Source organism: Triturus cristatus, chromosome 8, assembly GCF_964204655.1.
Source record: "Triturus cristatus chromosome 8, aTriCri1.1, whole genome shotgun sequence".
In the NCBI taxonomy this organism is placed as follows: Eukaryota; Metazoa; Chordata; class Amphibia; order Caudata; family Salamandridae; genus Triturus; species Triturus cristatus.
Genome location: NC_140591.1, coordinates 1,658,499,943 through 1,658,526,525, shown reverse-complemented (window position 1 = coordinate 1,658,526,525; position 26,583 = coordinate 1,658,499,943). Strand labels below are relative to the sequence as shown.

Sequence of the window (26,583 nt, the reverse complement as noted above, 5' to 3'; positions counted from 1 at the left end):
CCTTGATATCTAGTGGACTTTCTGCATCACCAGGAAAGCATATTGGTATTACACACTCCCTACTTGCTACCGAGGAAGGGCAGAAAGACTGATTAGCATGGAGGAGGGAGCACAGACACACTCCCTAAAACACTAGTAAAACAGTATTGCCTGGTGCCCAGTGGCCTAGTGGGTAAAAAAACCTCTTTCTGCCCCCCAGGAGGGGCAGAAAGTCAGTCCTGCCCATTAATGAGGAAAGCAGAGGCTCATACCCTTGAGCGGGGATTCTCCTTCCAGAGAAACACCAGTGAAAACTATTTACATTGGTGTACAGTGGCCTGTCTGTTCCGTGGGGGCAAATTTAAGATAAACACCCCCTATCTGCCCCCCAGGAGGGATAGAAAGACTAATTATCTCAGAGGTGCAGACGGAGCAGAGGGCAGGAAAGTCTGTGGGGCGGAAAGACCCAAGCCTGTCTGGGGAGCAAAGACCTGTGCCCTTGGGAGGTGCCCCATTCACCCCATGCACACCAGCAAAAGCAATATTCCATAGTGTCTAGAATAATTTCTGGTTTCTAATAGGCTTTGTGTCGCACTAGAGTGACAGGTTAGGGGTAAACAACCCCTATCCATGCCCTGGGTGGGGGCAGAAATACTGATTAGCTAGTAGTGCGATCCCTAAGCAGTGATCCAATGGAGGGAGACAGGACTGCAAAGGGGACATTGTCTCCTTCTAATGCTGCTTCTCATGTGTTGATTGGTGCTGGGGGGCAGAGATATGCCTTCGAGAACTGATCAAGAAGTGAAAGGAGACCGTGCTATAAGTACAGTCTTGTATCACGTTTGCTTTGCTGCGACATCAGTGCGCTGTGCGAGCTGGCGTTATAGAAAAACAAGACAACAATCAAGCTCAGGACTTGAGGGAAGATGACCCCACACGTTCTGATCATAATTACTGAAAAGAACATGTTTCTGGTGTGTTAAGTAGAAGCATTTTCTTTTCAGGTACAGAGAACGACCCGAAGGAAGTGCAGAGGTTATCAATGGGTTGTCCTCTGAACTCTAGCTGTTAAACATCTTTGTACGTAAGGCTTGGAAAGAAATCCACCATGGAGTGAGGCTGTCAATACTTCCTTGCTTGTCTATCTCCTCTTGTTTCGGTGGCATCATCATGCAGCAGAAACGGATTAGGCATATGCATGACGGCATCATGCCGAGAAGACTTCCGAGTAGGCACGCTGTTACTTTGGTTTGGCTCTGCAATGGAGTTGCCAAGGTTTTGAGATCTTTGTCTCTTTGGATTGTCTCGTTTTTGTGCTTACTGTGTCTATAATAAACCATAGAAACTGAATCCTTGTTGCTGGATGTATGGGTTTAAGTATACCTGATAGCCTAAGGTGGGCTACGACTAGGTCCAGAACAGGTCTCCAGTCTTTTGATGTTTTCTTCTTCAATAAGGAAGAATCTGGTGTAAAACTCTACATTGAAATGATTTTTGGGGGCTGTATCGGTTGTGGCATGTCAAGAATCTCTGCATTCTGAAAATGCAGATGCGTGTGCTTGGTCTTGATTGATGGTGCTTTTGGAGGTCATTGGATATATTCCAATGTATGTCCGAATTGATTGAGACCCACCACCCACCTTTCTGTGGTGTCCTTCATTCACTACAAGGCAGAGATTGTCCCATCTACCAAGTACACATAGTGTAGAGAGAGGAATGCAGTGGCTGGTGCCAGTAGTTTGTCAATGACATTTGCTTGTGCCTGGATGGTTTGCTCGCCTTCTTCTTTTATGTTTGGAGGGTGCTCTTGAATATCTATGCATAGAACCTCTGCTGAGGTTGCCCTTAATATAGTTTAAACTGAGGTGTCGACTGGTAGCTGGAATATCTGTACAGCTGATAAGATCCTCACTAGGGTAAAGAGTGGCTTCTGGCTCACAAAATGGCTAGAAATGACACTGTTGCAAAGTACCTAAAGATCTGGATGTATCAGTGGCAGCTTTGGTACTCTGGAGCGTGTCATCAATGTGCTTGCCAAAAAAATGTCCCCCCATCAAAAGGCATGTCTAAAACCTTGTTCTGTACTTTCTGGTGACAGGAAGTGCTGGCAGTCAAACCTGTCCTCTAAGAACTGCTGCTCCAGCCAGTTGACAAAATGAACAAGTTGCTAACCTTCAGTATCACCTTATCTGGTAGAAACTCTATGTAGCTCCTGATTCTTTACCATAGAAGTCTCCATCTGGACATTTTTCAAGCAGTACCTATGCACGCTGGTAGATGGACTTGCTCAGCTTCACATCATCTGCATTGTCCATATTGGAAATGATGTGTGTGGTGCCTAAATAGATGCCACCCCGGCCTGCTGATATCAGTGTCTTTTCACGAACTTTCCACGGCAGAGGCGCAGAGCCATGACATTTGTTGGTGTACCAGTGTACAGACACTAAGGACCTCATAAGCGTTACCCTATAAGGAGAAATCAGTTCATGGAGCAGGGAGGATGCGAGGCTCAGTAAGGAATCAGCAGCTAGATAGAGTCTCTGCCAGGAAAGGCATTTTCAAAGGTAAGTTTCTAGTTCATCTGGTAGAGACTTCTAGCTGCAGATGATAAACGTGCAGAGATGCTCCTGTTGCAGCCTGACAGATGTCCATGGCAGGAGCTCTGCGAACTAATGCAGTGGTCACAGACTTAGGTCTAGTGAAATGAGCAATGCAAATCCTCACGGGGTTGCTTTTTTTCCCATGCATAGCAGATTTTAATGCAGAGCACAACCCATCATGAGATGGTCCAATTTCTGCAAGGCCTTCCCATTCTTCACCCCAATGAACCCAGTGAAGAGTTGATCATTCACCTGGAACTCTCTGTTATGATCAATGTTGAACAACAATGCTCTTTTTGGGTTCAAGAGGTGGTGTCTGTCGTTCTCTTCGGAAGGATGAGGAGAGCAAAGAAGGTAGGCGATGTGATGGTCTGGTCGACGTGAAAAGGTGTTACCCCTTTCAGAAAAACATTGTGTAAGGAGGGTACAAAAGTGTCGGCAGTTCACTATCCCTCTTGGCCAATCTAATGGCCACTCAAAAGTCTGTTTTTATGTCCAAAAACAAAGAGGGCAATTGTGCAAGGGCTCAAAGGGTACACACATCAGGAAGACTAGGTGCAGGTCTCATTGGGGTATGATGTAGGTAGGGTTTTTGAGGGAACATATGCTGCAGTCCTTTTAGAAAACAAGTAACAACAGTTGAATTAAAGAGGGAGGGCAGATCTAGCAATCAATATGGCTGAAAGTTATCCCTTAACAGTTCCCAGGGCAAAGCCTTGACCAGCCATTGAAAGAAGCAGGGGTAGTCTGTTCTCAAACAATGCCGCCAAACTCTGGAACACCCTCCCTGTTCATTTGCACAAGGAACCCAATCAACTTGCTTTTCGTAAGTCGTTAAAAACCTGGCTCTTCCCCTAGTTTGGTTGGTTCTCTGCAGCATGCCGCTATCATCGCAGGGATGCCTTCGGGTAGCAATGAGCTTCATAAATGTATTTTTCATTTCAGTTTTCATTTAATTGAAAGAAAAATTAACAAAAGTTCTGACAAGTGTGCAGGAAGAGGGTCACCATTTTTTGAAGCACGCAAAGCCACACATTTGTCCCAGGCATTTACTGTCTTGGTTGAGGGATGCCTGACTGTCAGAATGACATCACAGACTTCTAGAGGGAGGTCAAAAACTGTCAGCTACTGCTGCTCATTTTTGATGCATGAAGGTGGAGCGTGTGCAGGTTCGAGTACAGGACCCTGCCCTGTTGCTGCAACAAAACATCCTCCCGAGAGGGCAGCCTGATTGCAGGACCGATGCTCATGTAGTTCTGGATACCATACTTTCCAAGCCTCATCTGGAGCCCCAAGGATGACTTGGGCCCAGTTGTTTCTGATCCTCTTGAGAACATTGGGCAGGAGTGGTAACGGTGGAAAGGCATACAGGAGGCCTGAGCTTCACTCGAGATGAAATGCATCTCCGATCTAGTCTCCTTGAAAACTCCAGAGCACAGAAGTCAAGATATTGCATATTCTAGACAGTGGCAAATAAGTTTAACCAAGGCTCTCCCCAATCTCTGAAGAGACCTTGCCTTACCTCTGGATGGAGACGCCATTCATGACATGCTAGGCATCTACAGCTGCGTTTGAGAGCCCGTCTATTATTGAACCACCAAGCAAATGCCCTGACACTCCCACCATGTCCAGAGATGCAGGGCTTCTTGACACAGGTTCCACATCCCCAACCCACCCTTCCTGTTGGAATACCACATGGTGGGGGTGTTGTCCCTGAACACCTGAACAAGCCTTTGCTTGATAGAAGGAAGAATGGATTTTCAATACCAGGTGAATTGCCCTCGACTCCAACAGGTTGATTTGGAGCAAGACTCCACTGGAGACCAGAGTCCTCTGATCTCCATTTCACCCAGATGGCCGACCCAACCCAGGAGTGACGCATCTGACACCAAAGTCAGGTCTGGGAGAGGGGTCTGCCACTGACCAAATTGTGGTTAGTCAGCCACCACTGCAGATTGTTTGGTCATCTAGACCTCCATCTCTAAAGATGGACCTCCAAACATTCTGCACAAGGGCTTCTGTGCACAGGACAATTGCCAGCTGCCATCGCTCATTTCCTGGGGATCCAGTTTTTCTTACCCTGGAGAGTCTGGTCATCCAGGCCTCCATCTCTAAATTCAATGCAGGTACATTCCCTACTACTCCACCAGCTAGTGAATCCAAGAGGCCAGACTTCTTTGGTAAGAGGATGTTCTCTTCTGCCAGCCTTGCACTGTGGTTGGTGAAAACAGCATGCCTTTTGGACCGATATGCCCACACAGTTTGGGATTCAATTACGCAAATGCTGCCCATTGTCTCGGAAGAGGTCTGAACCATCCTGACCCAGGCTACTGCAGATGGCGGGGACGCAGCAACATTCAACATTCGCTTCAGATTGGATACGTCCAACTCGCTAGGCAGAGTGATTGTGTCATTAATGGCATCCAGACACCATGCCTGCCTGAGATCTATTGACTTTTCGGGGGGTGTCCGGCCTCCCTTATGGACATGCCCTTTGATGGCCCTTATGCAGGGCTTGGTCCATGAACCAAGCAGGACATATTTGAGGGCTTTGTTGAATGGATGGCTAGGTTCTGTGGGGTCGACTGCTGGCCGAAACACCTCTGTCAAGACATTCATCTTCACTGCCACTGAGAGCAGGTTAAGGCCCAGGAGCCCAGCCGCCCTCTACACCACCATGGAAAAAGAAGCCTTTTTCTCCATGGCTACAGTAGGAGGAGAGACCAGACCACTGTTGTTGAGGTATCCAAACCACTGGCATCTGCCAGTTCCTCACAACAGTTTTCTTTCTTCAAGAATAGCTACAGGGGTTCAAAGATCCCTCCCTATCATTCTCCTCCCCAGGCCTATTCATTGTAAATCCCCTGGCTCTGACTTGGAAGGTCGAGTTCCTGCCAGAGTCTACGTCGGCCAAAGCCGATATGCTTCCGTATGGCAGTTGGGTATTACCATGGAGTTAGCAAGCGATGCCAAATCCTTCTCCGCAAGTGGTATCTGGAGCGTTGCAAAGACGTCTGACTTCAGGAACCAGGAGCTTCAACGACTGCTCCTGCAGTGGCTTCAGAAGCATGGTGCAACAGTTCTCACAGGCCCTAGAGTCGTGGCCCGGCTCAGGCAACAGAGACAAACTAAGCAAAGGACCATCAAGGACATCTGTCTGTGACAGGAACCACAGGGTTTGAAATCCACAGGTTTATTAGAAGACATCCCTGTACACACTGAGAGCAAGGCTCAAAATACCTTGCCAAAACATTAAAAAAGGTAAGTAAAAAATGGACTGGAGGTAGCTCTCTCTGGATCTGTGCTGACTGCCGCAGAAAGAAAAGAAGTGGGCGATGGAGTGGTGCCTAAACACATCACTTTTGGCACAGCAGACAAGGAGCTGAACTATGCCACATACTGGTGCACAGAGGTACTGCTCGAAAATTTTCCAGATCCAGTATGACGCCTGAGGAATATTCTAAGGCAAGAAATCTGCAGTTAGAAATCTCACATTGCAAGTTGAATTCATCTATGACTAGGATCGCAACTTTGCCAGTCTTATACTGGAATGACTGTCATTTTAACCCCTTCGGTGCTCATGACGAGCCCAGCTCGTCATGAGTCACAGTGGAGCTGTGCTCATGACGAGCTGAGCTCGTCATAACGGCCGCGCTCCGCCCACGTGCAGTTAATTCCCCGCCCGTGCGGGCAAATTAATGAGTGGGCGGAGTTGTGACGAGCTCAGCTCATCATGAGAACAGCTCCACTGTGACTCATGACGAGCTGGGCTCATCATGAGCACTGCGGCGCCGTGCTCGCCACCCCCCGCACCGGGGGGGAATTACCCCCGCAGCAAAGGGGTTAATGTCCCTGTTGGTACAAAAAATTTGAAAAATTACCCAAAGCCGGTATGTTTTCCTCTTATGAGTACATACTTTAAACAATGAATGTAAGAAGAAAATGCTTTCTAAAGGTGCTCTACAGCTGCCATAATGACCACTGACTGATAATTAAGGTAAACAAAGAAAAACCAGTTTAAAAAGTAATACAATGTTATTATTAAGCCTCATTTCTGGGTTTTTGCAGAATGTTAATACATGAACAAACAACTGGTATGTTTTCTCTTTTAATGGTGGCAACCCTATCCATTGCAATTTAATAAGCGCTGCAGACACTCTCTAGTCTTCATGAAGAATTGACATTAACTCCTGCTTTTTATCATCTAGCAAGAATTTGAGGCGTGGGGCGATGTCACATTTTTTTAGTCATAGTGGCCTACTATGGCCACTGCGTTAGCCGCTCCAATTAATATTAATGCCATTGAAGGCGCCTTCTTTTCTTTCTTTTCTTCACACGTTTATCCTTTATTAAGATGAGTATAAATTGAGACTGAGTAATAACCACAAGCGGTAGAATCTACAGAATAACCAAAAGTAGAAAATGACAGGTGATCATAACATAACTTCAGGGGTGGTGTGAATGCAGGGCATGATAGAAGGCCGATAAGAACCGACAACTGTCGGTACGGTCTGTGGGGGTCCAGTAATAGGTATTATAAGGGTTTTGCTTTGCCCCTGAACAACTGGAATAACAGGTGGAGTGTTGGGGCTACAGGGGTAAGGCCTGGCCCTATAAGCATGGGTTGGTGTGGAGGGTCACAAGCACCATGAGACGTTGTGCTGTGGGCCACAAAGAAAAGAGGGGGTTACGATCATGAACACATCTACGGAGGTTACCCAGTAGCCTGTGGGATCCGAAGGGGCCCCCAGGAATGCATCTAGCAGTGGAATCACTCTTGTCATGTATGGATCCCCCCATGCATAACTCAGGCACTAAGTTGTGGAGAGGCCGTGGTAACTGGCGAGGTTCTCGGACCCCAGAATTGGTCTACGGGTTGACCAGGCACCTTCTTTTAATTGGAATCCATCTTACAGCCTTCTCTATCTGATGGAATCCTGCACTGTGTTCCAGGGTTTCTAGATCTCCAGTGTGATGCCGGCATGATGTCTGAGTTTACTTTAGGATGACCCACAAGACAGGCTGGTGTGTTGTCTGGGACCTTATATGTTTCATCCTGGATTGGGACAACTGTGGCTACTGTTGATGTAGTTTGCATAAATGTTATGCCCTCTTGCCACATATGGTCTACAATAGCAATAGGTTTGAATGCTCTTCTAGATGGCTCCCTGAAGTCATATGAAAACAGCCATTTCTTTGGATATCACTGGACATTCAAGTCTTTTTGATTCACTTTCAATGAGAATATGAAATCTGGAGATATTGTCTGGTGGGAAGTCTATCGATTGAGGTGTTAATGGTTTAGCTGTTGGTAATATAGAATTATTTCTGTCCTCTGAGAACACTACACTACCCCACAGAAGTCACATGCCTTAAACAGGCTTGTTTTGGAGGATCAATCGGTTGCCAAATTCATTTAATTTGCCTATTCCAGAGAAGCTTATCACAAACCACAAAAGGATAGGTCAAAAAGTAGTATTTCTTAAGTAAATGTAGGACTTATCTGAAATACACAGCAAAAGTCTACGACTTCCTTTCCACATTAGATGCAGTAGAAATCTGAGGTGAGATGGCCTATGGGAACAGTGAGGGTAAAGGCCCTCTCACGTTATTGGTTAAAGTTTAGGTGTTTTTCAATGAGGTGAATGTGTTACTAAATTGGCACTGTTCTAAGGTCTAGCAGGCAAGCAGTGCCTAGTATTGTTATTGAAAAGATACCATGGGGCACCCATCTCTGCAGCTGTGAATAATTCAATCATGTGAACCTTCGAAAGATTCAAAACTATGGTATATAATTTTGAATTTGAAAGTAGATGGTGATAAATTAAAAGACATTTGAGATTGAGACTCAGAAAGACCATTACAAGCTGAGGGTGGTGGTGGTGGAACTGGGGTTAACAGGAGAAGCGGGCTGTGTCCAGCCAGGAATACCGTCAGCTGAATGGCCTTCTGTATGTAAGGAGGAAATGCTGACAAAAAAGTAATCTAGAAAAGAAAGACTTACGGGTTCATTGCTTTGGAAGGACAAGACTGGGAATAGAAAGGGGAACGCAGCCTCAAGGAATAAGTGAATGGGATAGTGAATGATTAAGCAGGTGCAGACACAACTTTTCACTGTTTATTCTTTTGTGTCATTGAAGAAAGAGGAACTTTACAGGGAAGACAAAATTGAAAATATGGATAAGTTGCCACTTGATTGTTAGGTGGTCTTGCATGAATGCAGAAAGGATGGCTTCTGGGAAGCAGCTAGGTGCATTGGTCATGCTAGGGGAGGGCAGGACACAGGCTCAGTAGCTGCCCAGGCTGCTCACGAAAAGGCCTCCTATTCCTCTCCTAAGGGTTTTGTTGTGGATTCTCTGGGTGAGAATGATTTGAAACAGTTGCCAGCAATGCAATTTATACTGAAGATAAAGATGGGTTTGCAGAAGATGAAGTAGGTTTGGGGTTTTATACAGGTTGTATGGTCACAAGTACTGAGGAGGTTAGGAGCCAGCTTCTCTCAACAGGTGAAGGAAGAAAGAGAATGCGGCAGAACAATTGTTGCAAGTATGAAGACATAGGCCTCATTACAGTATGCTTGAGCTGCCGAAGCGTCACTTTTTATTATACTCCAGTGGTGCAGGCCTCTCAATCATATCGATGAGCTGACAAAAAAGTAACCCAGCATGGCTTTGCATCGCCTTTTAGATATGGAGTAAGGCAAAGAAACGCAAAACGCTGCCTTGACTTACTCTATGTCAAGGAGGCACTCCATGGGTTTTGTGTTGGGTTTTCCCACGCGAAATTCATGGGTTTTGATACAGTCCGAGATATACAAGGATCTATAACCCTGCGAATGCATCAAAATTGTGCTCCACCCAAGGGAGGCATAACGAGGAGAAATAGCTTTATTTATTTCTCCTCATTTTTTAGGTCTCGCCTAGCGTTGCAGCGCGAAAGCGCTGCCATCGCATTGCGAGGCATGCAGTATATACTATAGCTTGGAAGCTTCGTGGAAGCGCCACCCACTCTCTGCCCATTGGCTTTTGTCTTAAAAGCTGCCTTCCGATTGGTTTGAGGCTTGTTAGACCCACCTCATTCATCATTTGTATCCTTCAATGGCTATTGGCCCCTTTACTCCTAGCACTATTTTCTTTTAGGCCTCATCTAGCGTTGCAGCGTGAATGCGCTGCCATCGCTTTGCAAAGCATGCAGTATATACTGTGATGTGGAAGCTTCGTGGAACCTCCTCCAACCCTCTGCCCATTGGCATTTGTCTTAAATGCTGCCTTCCGATTGGTTTGAGGCTTGTTAGTCCTCCTCATTCTTCATTTGTATCCTTCCATGGCTATTGGCCCCTTTACTCCTAACACTATTTTCTTCCCTGTCTCCCCACCCCATCGCCTCCTCCCTCAGTCTGTGACTTTTCACCCTCCCCTGCCCCTCCCCCCCACTTCCGTTTTCACCTTTATTATTGCCACCTTGAAATATTCGCATTCAAGATGCGTGCTGTACAAAAACTTCTCTTGTTTAATGAACTAGATTTTAATGTTACTCTAAATATAAGCCTCTAGGCAACATTTGGGGTATGCATGGCAACTGACGCTTCTTAGTTCACAAATGGTCTTGTTGTCAGGCAGGAGGAGCAGCAGTGTTTTATCTCATGCTTAAAACAAGCACTTTTAATAACTTCCTCTCAATTCAGTGCTATAATCTTGTGCACTGAGGTGACGCGCTAAAGAAATGCACTTTTTTGAATTCTGAAGAGATATTATCGCACATTTACATCATGTTTACTGTATGATTAACATGCCGATCATTTTCACGTCTCACTCACTGGCTCGCATACGCTTGGCTCTTCTCCGGCTGACTCTACCTGCTAATTAATATATTGGCTTGCGCACCTCTAACAAAGAGAGATGAATGGATACATGACAGTGAGCCCGGTAGATGGTAGAAAAATAGACTGGTGCAGACAAACAGACAAAGTCAGTCTCCACTGCCTCACGTCAGAATCATCACTTTCAATAACCTGGAAATCCGCCGGCAACTCCTGCATGCCCCAACCTCATCCCCCTCACCTATTCTTAGCAGAAGTGGCAGATTCTGAGCTGTGCCCTGCTGGTGCAGAGGAGCACGGCAGAGTCTGTAAAAGCGCTAGGATCCCTAGCCTCTCCGGGCGGGCACCTAAGCCTTCCGGGTGCCTTCACACTCAGGATAAATGAATACATTTTGTTCTGTGCTTTAGTCGCCCCTCTGTGAGCACTGTCTGGTAGATGAACCTCTGTGTTAATAAACACATTCAAAAAGGTGTTTAGGTACAAACAAACAACAGCCACAATACCGTACGTTTTGAACGTGTAGTTAAATACCTGCTCATCGAGTACCTCATTGGCTGATCATTACATGGCACTACCAAAATCACATTTGGACACATTTGCTCAACTGTAAAAGACTCCCTTCTATGTGTCATTTAACAACTCGGGGGCTTTGGGGTTAGGTAACCTACTTTGGATGCTGGGTAAAAGAGTAAATACAAAAAATTAATGCATTGAAACTAAGCAACCAGTGCTGTCTAAAACACTGTGAAAACTGACATGCATTCTTGCATTTTGTTTAGTTAATGTCGATTTCCTCATAGATGCGAGTAAAGTACTCTTAATATCTTAATGAAATCTGCACTCTTTTAACTAATAGCACCGCGCGACCTTTGACCTTTGACAACTAGGCAATGAATACATTTTCATGTACCCCCAAAAGCCCCCTTGCCCCGCCCCGTTGGCAAACTTCATTGCCTCCCAGTGTTTTTGCGATAACCAAGACGCAGGATAGTGAGTCAAATAGTCCAGAAAATGAAAGTGAAGCTGGGATTCAGATTCACATGCTCCGATCCCGATTGCCTTGCTTAGTCTGTAAGCACTACTTTTATTAATGAGTTTCGCATTATTAAAGCACCACGGTGCCAAGCAATTGTTGACACAATCCACACTGCGTCTTTTTCAGTATATTTATTACGAAGTGCAGGACCTTTCCAAGGGATTTTGCACACTACATACATTCACTCCAAAAATAAAACGTGTAGGTAAAAAATAAATTGCCATTTACAACGTCAATAGCTCTAACTCACAAATGCGAGACATATTTGCATTGCAAATGCTTGTTTCTTTTTCTATGTGTGCTGCATTCTGAAAGAAAGAGGAAAAAAGCCTTCCAGGATTATTTCTGTGCAGGAAGGTATCCCTTCCTGCACAAAAACAATCATGCCTTTAATGCAGAGACCCTTGCTCCATGGTGCAAGGGTGCCTGCATTGGTGCTAGGTACCAATTTGTCTACCCGCACAGGTAGAAAGGACAGGAATGCATCATATTTCATCAATACAGTGCATTCACGCCCTTTCCCTTTGACACAGGCAGCGCAGCAAGGAGCCTTGCGGCGCTGCACTGCAGCAAAAAGGTGGACCCTAGTTTTTAGGTCCCCAAATCTCATTTGGCAAGATGGGGTGCATGTGACCTTCTGCAGGCTGCTGACACACCAGATAATACTAATAGAAGGTGATGCAGTACAGACAGTAGCGAAAGAAAGTGGAGGCTAGTGGAAGGGTAACAGGAGTTGTTGCACATTTTGGACTTGCAGAAAAAGCAAGGCCTGTCCACTAATCAGACCCCCTTCCCAACTGGTCACTGCATGCATGTTGATCACTAGATTATAATATAGATTTGAAATGAGCATGAAAAATAACCATTGTACATCACCTGCTGTTCCATCGCCCTGGAACGCTTCTGTTCAGACTCCAATAGTTTGGCTAATGCATCAACCCTAGAAAGAGAGAAGAGGGAATGAGTAAGTAGAGTCCTGGGGGGAAATATGAGGCCAACACGAAAGAGAACAAAGAGTGTAAGTGTAAGCTGTGTCATAACCACTGCTCTAATCATATTGAGAAGGAAGGTAGAAGGAAGAGAGTAACTGCAACCAATGTCATAACCTGCACCTTCCAGAAGTGAGGGGGGCTTCTTGAGGAGTTCTGGATCAAACAATTTTAGCCCTGCGGTGTGGTGGAGAATTTGCACCACAATGAAATAAACTAGCTAAATAAATATGATCACCAAGGCAGAACCCCACCCGGTCTTGTAAGGCGTACCCCTTGATTACTCTAACCTAAAAGAGGGTTATTTGAGAGCAGAGGTCACGTTAGAGATGTGTGCTCCAGAGTGCCTCATTCACAAACTCTCTCAAGGCGCCCAACCAGCTTCAGACACCTCAGCAGAGTGTTGCTGGGAGACACTGCCTTCAGACTTTGAAGAACACTTCATGGGGTGCCGAGCATACCATAGGCTGTCCCTTCTCCAGTGACCCAAGTGAAACAGCAGGTGCTCTCTGGTGGGGTGAACCCATCCGCCACCTCCATAGACCACTCCCCATCCACTGTGTCCTGCAATGATTGTATCTGAAGAGACCTTCATTTTGTTTTTGCAGTTTCTTTCTTTTTCACCCCAAACAATGATTTACTACCACAACTCAGGATTATTGGGAAGCATTCAGGATACCAGACTGCCGGTCAAAGGAGTCTTTCAATCGGTCTAAATAGTCACTTTGTATTTTTAGTGTACAATTCTTAATTTGTGTTGAGTCTGGATGTTTCATCTGCTGTGTAAACAAACTGTGACAACATTGCACAAGGCCCTGGAAGAAAGGGGACAGATGGTGATGTCAAGTGAGTGGACCATTTTAGGGTGTACACCATGAGCCTTTACAAGTTACTAGTTAAGTGCACAAGCTACACTTGTGGGCATGACTGAGTGAGTGAGCTAAAGAGTGAGCAAGCACCATGAAATGAATGATTTCCAGGCCCTCCCGCCTTTAGCGGTAGTGCAAGCCTTCATCACCATATGCATTACAGCGGTGCGAGGGACAGACTTACTTTTTGGAGGTGGCTCTTGTTTTCATGTCTGAGCTTTGATTTTGCACTTCTCGCTGATTAAGGAGGTAATCTTCCTTCATGTATTTCTCCCAGGATAAGAGGCCTCTGGTCTCATAATCGTCCAACTCGTGCTCTAACACATAAATTAAAGAAACATCAGAAAAAAGAACCTGTAAGTCTCATGGAATACCCACACATCCCACAAACAGCAGATTACATTATTAAAATGTAAGGAGGCTGCTAGGATAGAAAAACCTGGAAAAGAAACAAAAACAATAGGTCTCGCATTATTGAAAGTTTGAGCTATTGGCGTTGCATTATGTTTTGCAACGCCAGTAGCTCAAACTTTCAATCATGCGAGACCTACTGCATTGCAAATGCTTATTTAGAATTCTTTTTATTACTGAAGGCGGGTGAGACACCCAAAGATATCTCTGGGCCAGACCAAAAAATGAATCTGCTCCACAGAGCTCAAATGCATGCCCACATCTAGTAAGTGCTACATAAGTGTTAGCATGATAATGATGGTATGCAAGAAGTACTGTTAAGAAAAGGCCATCGGCAAATCGTTAAATATAAGCAGTCTGAATCAATGTCCCACTGTATCACCTCCATATTTACAGAAACCAAAATCGTATTCATATTGACCTAAAGTTTATATTACAAATGTTTTGATGACAATGATATGATATAACGATATTTCTCATTAACTTGTCTACTTTACATTAAATTATAAAGATGTAATCGTTGCCTTAGTGTTTACAGGAAATAATACATGTTAATTTATATGTAGCTTTTTAGTGCACAATACCAGCAAATTTCTAATTGCACTTTTATTACTGTTGCTTTGTATTTGGCAAAAATAAGCTAGGAACCTTCTCTTTGTATTCACCAGCTTGTAATTTACAATTGAGTCAAACTAATACATCAATAATGATATAATAACATCTAAATGTGTGCGGCATTGTGAGTGTTTTACTTTTAGTAATATTTGAGCAATAGCAATGTATCTGTCGTCTTTACCATAGACAGTGATGATCCATAGACAATGATGATCCATTGATAATGATAATCCATAGATAATGATGATCCATAGACAATGATGATCTATAGACAATGATAATCCATAGACAATGATGATCCATAGACAATGATAATCCAAAAATATTGATAATCCACAGACAATGATAATCCATAGACAATGATAATCCATAGATAATGATGATCCATAGACTATGATGATCCAGAGACAATGACAACCCATAGATAATGATGATCCATGGATAATGATGATCCATAGACAATGATGATCCATAGACAATGATAATCCATAGTGATCCATAGACAATGAGGATCCATAGACAATGATAATCCATAGATAATGATGATGCATAGACAATGATGATCCATGGACAATGATAATCCATAGATAATGATGATCCATAGATAATGATGATCCATAGACAATGATAATCCATAGACAATGATAATCCATAGATAATGATGATCCATAGATAATGATGACCCATAGACAATGATAATCCATAGACAATGATGATCCATAGACAATGATAATCCAAAAATATTGATAATCCATAGACAATGATAATCCATAGACAATGATAATCCATAGATAATGATGATCCATAGACAATGATGATCCATAGACAATGATAACCCATAGATAATGATGATCCATGGATAATGATGATCCATAGACAATGATGATCCATAGACAATGATAATCCATAGTGATCCATAGACAATGATGATCCATAGACAATGATAATCCATAGATAATGATGATGCATAGACAATGATGATCCATGGACAATGATAATCCATAGATAATGATTATCCATAGATAATGATGATCCATAGACAATGATAATCCATAGACAATGATAATCCATAGATAATGATGATCCATAGATAATGATGATCCATAGACAATGATGATCCATAGACAATGATAATCTATAGATAATGATGATCCATAGATAATGATGATCCATAGACAATGATGATCCATGGATAATGATGATTTACCACTCTGCCAATGCGCACCATGCTTCTGATTACTATCACACCAGCTGTTTGAAACAATATTCCTCGTGTTTCTTACAAGAGGGCAATTCCCGAGAATATGGCCGCTTGATATATGTTGCAAGTTAATTGTCTTCCTTGCTTTACATCAATTCATTTATTCCAGGAGTCTTCTGTTCCGCAACATGCCAACTGAATTGAGTGTGGTACGTAGTTGTTTGTGGTTAGGTCTGGTGTTAGCCAAGACCTTTTGATTTCACTAAAATTATATGTATGTATACTTAATTGTATGGCCTTTTATTGTGTCATTAAAATTTTTCTTCCTCCCAGTACAGCCTATATCACACCATAGGGTAATGGCTCAGCCCACTTCAGACATTGGCTTACATCACTGTGAATGACAGTATTCTGCCCTTTCACAAGTTGCACATCCACACACAAATTAGTTTGCTTGAATGTCAGGGACTACTATGGAAAAATGTGCTTTTTGAGACCCAAATATTTTTGCTTCTAAGCTGGATCTGTGTTCATCAACAAACGTAGAGGAGATGAGGGTCTGTGAGTTTGCTCGATAATTTTGTGGGTTTTATTTCCAGGGCGCTTTCCGAAGCACAGCACAATCTTCCCCAAATATTTAATTATTTCAGAATTAAACGTGTTTTTTAGTAATTAAAAAAGCAATCGGTCCCTTACGTGAACCTCCTCTGTTCTGATTTGAAATCCCTTCCCGTGCTAGGGGAGCCCCGCCACCCAGACATTTTCCCAGGCAAGGAATATCCGCTGTACTATAGCTACCTCTGGCTTGCTATAAGGAAGTTGGAACAACACCATCTACATGAAGAGCAGTAGCTGCCCGCTATTTAGGGAACAAAGAAAGTAGTGCAAACAAACTGAAGCCAGCAGCCAGGAGCAGCATGTCAGAAGGTCAGTGCCTCTTACCAAAATAAAACACATTTTTGTTTTTATTGCACAATTGCTGCACAATGCGCTTCAAAACGCGGCCAACGAGGAACCAATCATCACAAAATGAAAACACCATTTACATAATAAAAACCGGCAGCCACCTCTGCTGGGGTTCAAACATGCAGTCACACAGCTAGTATTCAAACCACAGCTTCAAAGTGGCGGCTACAATACTGTCCATGTGAAGACACAGCTTCTGTTTGCTATCTAGATAACAAAGGATCCTAAGTAAGCACCCAGTAGCATGTGTGTCAGGGACTGCCTGGCCTCATGCCAAAAAATAAATACACCAGCAAAGGCAACAATAGTTAACAAAAACTAAGAAGACTGCAACAAGGTGTTATCAGGCAGGGTAAATAATGAACGTCCTGGAAGCACGAACCCTCTAAAAGCGAGCTGACTTTAATATTATGCTGTCTGCTGTTAACTCTTCACGGTTCACTATATTTAAACAATCTGCGATACTGCCCATTATTACTGGATATTTCTATCCAAACTCAGTGGCGGCTGGTGAAATTTGAAAGTGATGGGGAAGAACTTTGAGTTGTACTATAAATGGGAAACAGCATATCTCCACAGATCCTGTTTGCATCTGTGCTTGGATTTCCCATTATGTTCTGAAAAACAGCAGTGCAGCTGCACTTTTGGTTTGACGTTTCCTTATTTGCCTAACTTGGTGACTAAAGTAAACTTGGTAAAAATAGTTTCACCCTATTTTTCCAACCATTAATGTGAGCTCTCAGCACAGCTGAAAAACACAAGCATTTGCAATACAATCGGTCTCGCCTTTGGAACCTTATAAGTATTTAGCCATGCAGCACATTATTGTGGGTACAGCAACATCTACTGTTCTACTGTGCATGAAGCAGTGAAAGGGTGCAGTACCACAGACTGTTACTAGTCGTCCCTTGGGACCTGTTTTTGCCACATAAGGTACTGCACCCTACAATAGGGATAGGGAAAGGATATGGTGCAGTGGTGAGAGCTGCAGACTGAGGAGCTGGGGATCCCTGTTCGAGCCTGGTGTCGGCTCAACATTCTGTGATTATGGGCTGATCCGTAAATTTCTCAATAGCGCCTGGATGGCTGCGCTATATAAATGAAAGCTAGTAATTTAATATATCAACAAGAAATCAGTTCAGTGATCTCGGAGGGTGGGATCTCGGAGGGTGGGGCTGAACAAGAAGTGTTGTGCGACATGGGGGAAGACTGCATAGGGTGATTAAATGAGGGCACTGCACTGCAAATCTTGTGTAAATTAACCAAACAAAAAAATGAGCAGCGGCCTGAGAGGGGTGGTGGAGGCTTGTGACCAGTGTTGTTGGAGGGGCGAGGGAGGAGCCACAAGGAGATTAAGGGATGGCAAGCAAACGAAGTGGACCAAAGTTTCATTGTGCCATGATGAAAGATACTGGGTGGCTGGCAACAACCAGTAAATATTTATTAGAGTTAACTGGCATCAAACACCGGAGTTAACTGACAACAAAAAGAAAACAGTCACTCAGGATGAAGTAGGGGAATTATTTGCATGTGTGCAGGGCAGTTCAGATGTGTACGTTCCACTGGATTAGGGCAATTATCTACTCTCTGAATTCAAAATTGGAGGGTAGGGTCCATGGAACAAAGGAGTCGTAGCCCCCAGGCCTTTCAGGCACAGTAGTGTAGTCCAGGCACTGTCGATAGGTAATTGGTTTGGGGATAGGAATGGGTAGTACGATCAGCAGTTAACTAGTAGGGGTGTGAGGGTCTTTTTGCAGGTTTTGTGACAAATATATCGCTTAGGGGGCGCAGGCATTAATAGGCAGGCTTCTTATCCCACTCTTACAACATGGGTTTTTGGTGTGTGTGATTAAGAGTTGAACAGGTGAGTAAGGCTTGCTACGAGTTTTTCTGCAAGTTGTTACTGATGGGCAGGTATGGTTGATATGGAAGGTACGGTGATGGCTCATAAGCCCCAATAAGGCTGGGTATGCTGCCAGGTAGGTGGATCAGCATAGTTGGGGGTGGGGGGAAGGCTGGAAGTTTGCTATGAATTGAGGTATGCAACAAATGGAGTTTTGTTGGAGCAACTGGAGGATATTTGAAGAAATATTTGCGTGAGAATTGTTGGGGAGCTGTTTGGAAAGTACAAGGCTGGTCCTTAGGGGATGGGGATGTATTGTTTAGGATGAAATCTGTTTAGGGAGGTGAAATGCTAGTCTCTAATGCAATTGCCAGAGTTTGGTCTATCCTGCTGTGATGCGCACCTTCCTTAGCTGCAGGACCGGCACTCCACATCCACCAGTGCCCGGAGAGATTCCAGCCTAGTCCATACCTTGTCCGGCAGCATTGAAAACTTCGGCATTACAGAGGCAAGTATGGAACAGACTAAAGCAATCAAGCACCCTGAAAGCCACACATAGTCAAAATGATATGTGTAGAAAGGAGACGATGATAGCAAAGGTAACCTACGACAGTTATTCCACTTATTGTGAAGCACAGAGGCAATACCAGATTAATTTCTTTGTTGTGTGATATAGACTATTTTTTTTACTATTATGTAAAGTACAGTTGACAATTCGAAGAAAATATGCATAAATTAACTATAACTTTTGAACGGATACCTTTCCCTCAAATTGTTGGATATAATCATTAAACAATGAACGTCTAATATATTTATTGAAAAATTAGAAACAGTATCTCCTCTTATAAGTGAACAACACACACAACAATTCCAAGATGGCCGTGACTCACCGTCTTATTGAGCAGCGACAGCGCCAGGCTTGCTGCTGCCAAATTTTGAGGTACTATTTAATTGAAAACACAGTGCACGTACCACTGCAGTTATAGTAGCTGCTATTAGAACTGAATTTTCTGGTGTTCTATTCAAGGAAAAACTGAAATAAACAATTTTTTTATTTTCGTTGAATTACTTCTATCGAAATGCTGGCACAACCAGTATAGCAAATCTACGTTCCAAGATGGCGACTTCTTTTATAGTGGGCTTGTTTTGAACGTGCAAATTTTTCTGTTTATGGGAGTGAAATTTGGAAGGACTGTGCGATCGGGATGCTTGTTAAAAAATGCACATCCCCGTAGAGAATGGGAAGACGAGACCCAATGAAGTAAAGGGAATAAAAACAAGTATTGGCAATGCAATAGGGCTCGCATTTACGCGGGCGGGCGGGCGCAAGAAGGAACGAGAACGACCGGGAGTTCGCAGGAGGGGGACGTGGGGCCCCAAGAAGTCACGGACTGCGGGGGGATAGGAAGGGACAGGAAGAAAGTAGTCTGTGCAGTAAAAGAGCGGTAGCCATGGAAGGATACAAATGACTGACATGGCTGTCATGGGGAGGGACTAACAAGCTTAAAAACATTCGGAAGGCAGCATTTATAACCTAAGCCAATGAAGAAGATGGGCCGGAGAGTGGGCGGAGCTTCCACAAAGCTTCCACACTATAGTGTATACTGCATGCCTCGCAAAGCGATGGTAGTGCATTCGTGCAGCAACACTAGGCGAGACCTAAAAAATGAAATAACCGAGAGAGCTGGGTGCATGTTTTTTTCATTGAATGTACAGGTCTGCAGCAACAATAAAACATTAATCAACTGGTAGTGGTTGTTGCTGAAGTCACAGGTGGATTATTTTTATTTAACTAGCAGTGCATGAAGAAGGCAAAGCCTGTTCAGTGGAGACAGTTTTAAAAATAAATAACATTATAATAAAATCACCCAATAGGGACGGCTGAGCGGGAGAAAGATGAAGAGCTGTTTCGGAGCATAACAGACAACATGCTCGCTCTTCAATGCTTTTGACTCGATAGAAGCCAAAAGTCAGAATACCCTCTTCTGCAGACAGCCCCTTAGCTTTGTGGAGTAAAGAACAGTGGCTGATAATGGATGAGGTGGAGCCCTCAGTAAGCTGGCCAACACTCACTCCCTGCTTCAACTCATCGGTCGGCTCCACCCTACCCTTTGCATGAAAGGAGTTCTGCTGAACCAGCCCCTGAGCCCCAGCAGTAAATGCCGAAATGGACACCCATTTATTACCGAGGGAAGACTTCTCGGAGGGGTCTCATTAACACGTGAGTGTAAGAGTTAACAGCACTCCCAGGGCAGCACTGGTGGTTACTATCATGGTAACCCAGCAGCAGCTTCCTTTGTGCGTAATAAAAAATATATTGCTGACAAAAAAAGAAAAATGTATTAATATTAATAATCCTCATGCTTGATGTGTTTATTTGCTTTTACTTTTCATAATGTGTACTTAAATCCTCAGACATATGGCAGTATTCACTCGGTAATCCAGCCGTGTTGTGATGCCTGTGGTCAGGCAGAGACTTGCATACATGGTGGGCGCTGTATTTTATAGTGATCTTCAAGTTTAACCATAATTAAAATTAAAAGCATTTGTGCAGAAGTAGCCCATAGTACAGGTCATTTTAACATCACTCAATGTATTTGTTTAGTAAATGGATGCATGGTAAAAAAATGTGTGGTAAATATCTGCATTGTAAAGGCGTGAGTTGTTATGACATACATACCTCAGTGCTTTTCGTATGTCATTGTGTCTTACAAATGATCATAAATGTTTTTTTTGCAGTTTTATGTAGGGGAAACTCAACGCAGCGGTATTGGAGCAGTTTACACGATCACCATTTACATTACACAAGGACATTCATTTTAGGTTTTTTTTAAGCATGGTGAGATTAAGGGATGGTTTAGATCTTGTTGTATGGATTACTCTCAGGGCCAGACTGGCCGTAGCAGGCACCGGGCTTGTTCCCGGTGGGACGCCAGGGTGGGGGCTGGTTTTGGGCCCCTGTGGGCTGGTTTTGTTACCAGGGGCCAGCAATATCGTCCCCCTGTAACAAAATCGGCCAAAACCAGCCCTAACAAACAGCTCGGCCGACCCACCCTCCTCTCCTGGGGGAGGGCCTAGCAGTTTGCCTGGGCTGATTTCGATTACCCAGTCCGGCCATTGTCACTCTGTCACAACCAGGACAGATGTCCTGTCCTCTGAAATACAAATCCCATTATATCCTATGTGATTGATATTTTGGCAGATGGGAGACCGTTGATTTCTCAATACATTTCTTGTTGGGGTATGCAGCAATGGAACTATGAAATCCGACCGGTTGTGGAATAAATATTTCAGGGCTCCTGTGCTCCTATGAGTTACATGACGCATATCCTTTGCAGACAAACAGATAATGTTTCAAGTAATACAAAGAGAAATGAGTAATGTTCCCCTGGAATATCTTATCAGCACCCTAATATAGGTGTTCTGTGTTGTAGGTAGATCTATATTGTAGCTAGGTCTTTGCTGTGTTGCTGTATTGTTCATGCAGCTATTATGGACCTTCAGCCGTGCCAATCACAGAGATATCATCAGCATTAAGGTTATCTGACATCACTTCTGGGGAAGATTTCAAATCAAATGTCATATGATGTCACTTACTGTCATATCAGTAAGGCCATAGGGTGCGTGATCTCACTTCCGCTACCCCCGTTATTTTTATTAATCAACATCCATGGAAAAAAGCATTCTTTCTGCAGCTGTGGTTCGAGCTCCCAGGAAAGACATTTGCCAAGTTCAGCAGCTGGCCACACCCCCAAATAGTTCTTTCATCAGAAAAATGTTTAGCGCCAAACTTAGAACAGTCTACAACCCCTTCCCCTTCATCTGGTGCCCTGAGGTCAGAGTCCGACTAAGAGACCGAACAAGCAAGTATGGAGATGCAGAGCAGAATCTGGAACTAGAAATGCCTGAGAGGGGAGGACGAGGAGGAGCAAGGTCACATGAGAAAGAAGGGGGGGGTAGACAAAGGCTCAAATAAGATAGAATTGAGAACATGTACATTTCACTCACTTAGATAGAAAAGCAAAAACATGTAGGCAAAGGATTGGATGAGACAGAATCGAGAAAATTTACAGTTTACTCACTGAGATATAGGAGGTAGACAAAGGATGAGTCGAGATATAATTGAGAAAATTTACACTTTCTTCACGAAGAGTGAAAAGGAGGTAGACAGGATCAGATGAGAGAATTGTGAAAATGTACTCTTTACTCACTGAGATACAAAAGGAGGTAGACAAAGGATCGGAGGAGACATCAGATGATGCATAATTGAAAAGGTTACACTCTGTCGCTCTCTAAGAGAGAATATGAGGAAGACAACTCATCACATGAGGAGGAATTGAAGAAATGTTCCCTTTACTCACTACACCGCTTCTCATCATGGTCTAGCTTCCTCGATACCATCTTTACGACCTTTGTGACCAAACTCTTTAAGAGGTTTAAGAGGATAAATGGTGGTGGGGCAGGTGGTCGGTTGCTGTATTCCTTGATTAGCTTATAACGTTGGAACTTCCAGATCTGATCAGTGTTTTCTTGCACTTTAGAGAAGGTATGGCTGAGAGCAAAATTAGCAAATGCAAAAAGTTAGATAGAGGCATACATTTTCAAAGGATCACAGCAAAACCATGAAAAGAAGGATGAGAATCGAAACACACTACAGACTGAAAAAAGAAGAAGCAATCACTTTTGGAGAGGAAGAATGAGTGCACTAGAGAAGACAGACAAATTAGCAAGAATCAAGAATGCAGATGGGAATGTGAAAAAGCGAGCAGAAAATTTAAAAAAAGAATTGGAAATGATGGAAGAAACAAGCAAGCTAGATGGAAAACAGCTGAGCAATGCTGTCACTTACTCTGTAATGTGTAGCAGAGTCAAATCTTGGCAAAAGTTGCTTAAGGACAACTTTAAATGGGGCCAGAGGAGGGATTGTATTTCATGTGGGAATACGGACCGTTACATTAGGCTGGATATAGTATTTTAAATAGGTGACATCGTTTGCAGCCAGTCAGGGGTCGCAGCTGCGACCTCTAGCTTGCTACCTGCTACTCCTAGCACTTCCTTTGCGAACCCTAGCCTCAAAGGGGGCAAACATTTGCATCTGGTGTTGCAAGGGTTTTGTAAATGAATTGCATGTTGCACATGGTACATACAAGCCACACCTGACTGTTTATCTGCAAACGCTCATTAACACATTAGAACATGGCATAAGGCCTAGAAAGCAGACTAAGGGCCTTATTTAGTGTTTGGAGGACGGTATACGCCAACAAACATTGGCAGGTATCCCATCTGCCCTATGACAAATGCCATAGCCTGTAATGCATTTGCAATACAGTGGATGGGCACGACGAGGCATTCTGTCTGACAAGCTCTAACTAAGGCCCTAACTCTTTGAATGGTAATGCTAACAGATGTTTGTCAATCACATTGTTTTTATCTCAGTAACTCCCATCTTTTCTGTCACTATTAAAGCTAACCGAACAGAGATGGACACCTTCTGTACATTTTCTGGAGTCAGTTGATGGATTCTTATGCTATAATATGTGCCACTCACAGAGAAGTTGTAATGAGAGCTTTTTCTTTATTAGTACCCCAGTCACTTAAAGACCAGTATGCCACAAAGGGTGTGCCATAGAATGGCTCCATCACTGTACAAGCCTAAGAGGGCTGCAACAAAGGTGCATTTCAATTCATTGTGAGGTGAACCACAGTTTTAGAAACAGTATCCAATGAAGCCGGAGGTCAAACAAGACCTTGATCAGATCAACCGCAGTATCAGGTGATCACCACCCCAAATCCATCTCTGATGCCTCTCGAGTTTCCTGGTCTTGAGCACATATAAATCTAGGAGACTAGTAATGGACTATCGCAATTTGAAACAACTGCCACGCCGTCAGGATAGGCCTGGTTAGCAACAACTCCATTTAACATGCTCGAGATTCTTAAGTTGCCTTCTCTTTGTACACAATGACTTTTGACATACATTTGAGTGGGTATCAGTGCAGCATAACATTTCCACTTCGTAGGCACTCTGTCGTGACACCTTGAACATTTATTCCAGGGGTAAAGTTCAATGTGCAAATGTTATTTATGTTATTGTCAGGTATGCGACAAAGCTATCGAACTTGAATAAACAATTTCGGCCTGACTGACATTTCAACATGGACACATGGGTGCAGTTTATTATAGCTACAAACCACTTCCTTGTTTAGGGCAGAGGAGCACTCAGCTGACACTGCGAGAAAACTGCATGCCGGAATTTCAGCTCAGCTGATTCCTGTTTACTGACACAAGGGATATCCAGCTCTACACCAAGATGGACAGCCTGATGACACTTGCCTGCAGGTAATGGGGAGGTTAGACCACCCAAGATGGATTTGGCAGATCATCCACCCTAGGCAAAATTAGGTTAGGGAGCGCTACGTACGAGTACACTATAGACAGTATTTATATGCCAGCGTATATTCACTGCCGGGGAGAGGATGTGGCTTAACGGCTAGATCGAAGCTGGGGAACTGGGTTCAAGTCTCACCAGGGACGCTCAACATCCTGTGATTCTGGGCAGATCACTTAATCTCTCCGTGCCTAACAAAATTATGTGTCCATCTGTAATGCAACTCGTGCTCATGTAAAGAGCTCTGACACCTTCGGGTAAAGTTCATGAAATATAAAACATATATACATAAAATGTAAAACAAAACAAAGAAAGGAATGGTGGAATTATTCGTAAACTTTCACTATTCTCATAATGCTAATTACGCTACTCTGTTTCATTCTATTGATTATCGTAGCACACATATTTTAAACAAGAATCACAATGAGCCACTCACAAACCCACCCACTCACTCACTCATACAGCCACTCACACAAACACTCACCCAGACATACAGCTACTCTTACAACCAGTCACTTTCCCATACAGCCCCTCACACAGCCACACACTCACCCATACTGCTACTTACACATCCACATATTCACCTATACAGTCACTCACTCACCCATACAACCTCTCAACACAGCCACTAGCTCACCCATATAAGCACTCATACACCCACACAACCAGCTATTTACCCATTAACACACCCATAAAAGTACTCACACATACGCTCACTCACCCATACATCCATTCACACAGACACTTGCTCTACAATAGATCCACTCACATACCAACTCACTTAACCAGACACCCACTCAAACTGTCACTCACTCACTCACCCATACAGCCCCTTACACAGCCTGTCACTCACCCATACAACCATTCAGGCACCCACTCAGTCACCCATACAGTCATTTACACACCCACCCAAACACCTATACAGCCCCTCACACAGCCACTCAACAACCCATATAGCCCCTCACACAGCCACTCACTCACCCACACAGCCACTGACACACCCACTCACTCACCAATCGTCACTTACACAGCCATTAAGTCACCCACACAGCTACTCACACACCCATGTATATACTGTACAGCCACTCACACATCCATACTGCCACTCAGACACCCACTCACACACAGATACACACAGCCACTCATGTAATCTAAGTTAAAAAAAGAGCACCACTCAGCAGTACAGAAGGTATACTATTTTTACTTTTGTGATACCTTGGTATATATGCTTAACACTCACACTCACTGGCTGATGTTAACAGTGATGTCATTTGAGATGTTATCAGTGATGTCACTGACCATGATATATGTGAGGTCATAAGCAGTGCATTGCGGGGGCTCAAGTTATAGTTAGCTCAGCTAACAGTAACTGCTGAATCTTACTCGTTTTGCACGAGTGAAATGTGAGCCTAACTGTAACGTCCCTGTAAGCTTTGTTTTTTTCAGTGAATTTTTAAGTTTTTTAAAAACTTTTATTCCTAACTATAATGTCCCTGTAACCTTTGTTTTTTTAGTGAATGTATATATATAAATATATATATATATATATATGTATGTGTATATATATTTACTTAAAAAACCATAGGTTTCACACATGTTATAGTTAGCTGTACATTTCACTCGTAAAAAACCAATGAAATTCCACGTTATAGTTAGATCAGGTAACTATAACTTGCGCGCCCACAATAAACTGCTGATGACGTCACATATTACATCACTCATGACATGGTCAGTGACATCACTCATGACATCAATGATGACATCTGAAATTACACATTGTGGATTGCGGTCGCGCAAGTTATAGTTACCTGATCTAACTATAACGTGGAATTTCATTTGTTTTTTACGAGTGAAATGTACAGCTAA

General features: G+C 43.5%; 1 protein-coding gene across 1 annotated transcript in view; it reads right to left on the bottom strand.

The window, feature by feature from the left end:
• The window catches only part of LOC146808503 (transient receptor potential cation channel subfamily M member 2-like), a 637,932-nt gene that overhangs the window by 121,420 nt on the left and 489,929 nt on the right, over positions 1-26,583 (bottom strand). The window contains exons 12-14 of the mRNA XM_085623963.1: positions 22,691-22,881; positions 13,478-13,610; positions 12,312-12,375 (exon numbers count right to left, since the gene is read on the bottom strand). Of these exons, the coding sequence (XP_085480089.1) occupies positions 12,312-12,375; positions 13,478-13,610; positions 22,691-22,881 (388 nt within the window). The remainder of the gene's footprint in view (positions 1-12,311; positions 12,376-13,477; positions 13,611-22,690; positions 22,882-26,583) is intronic.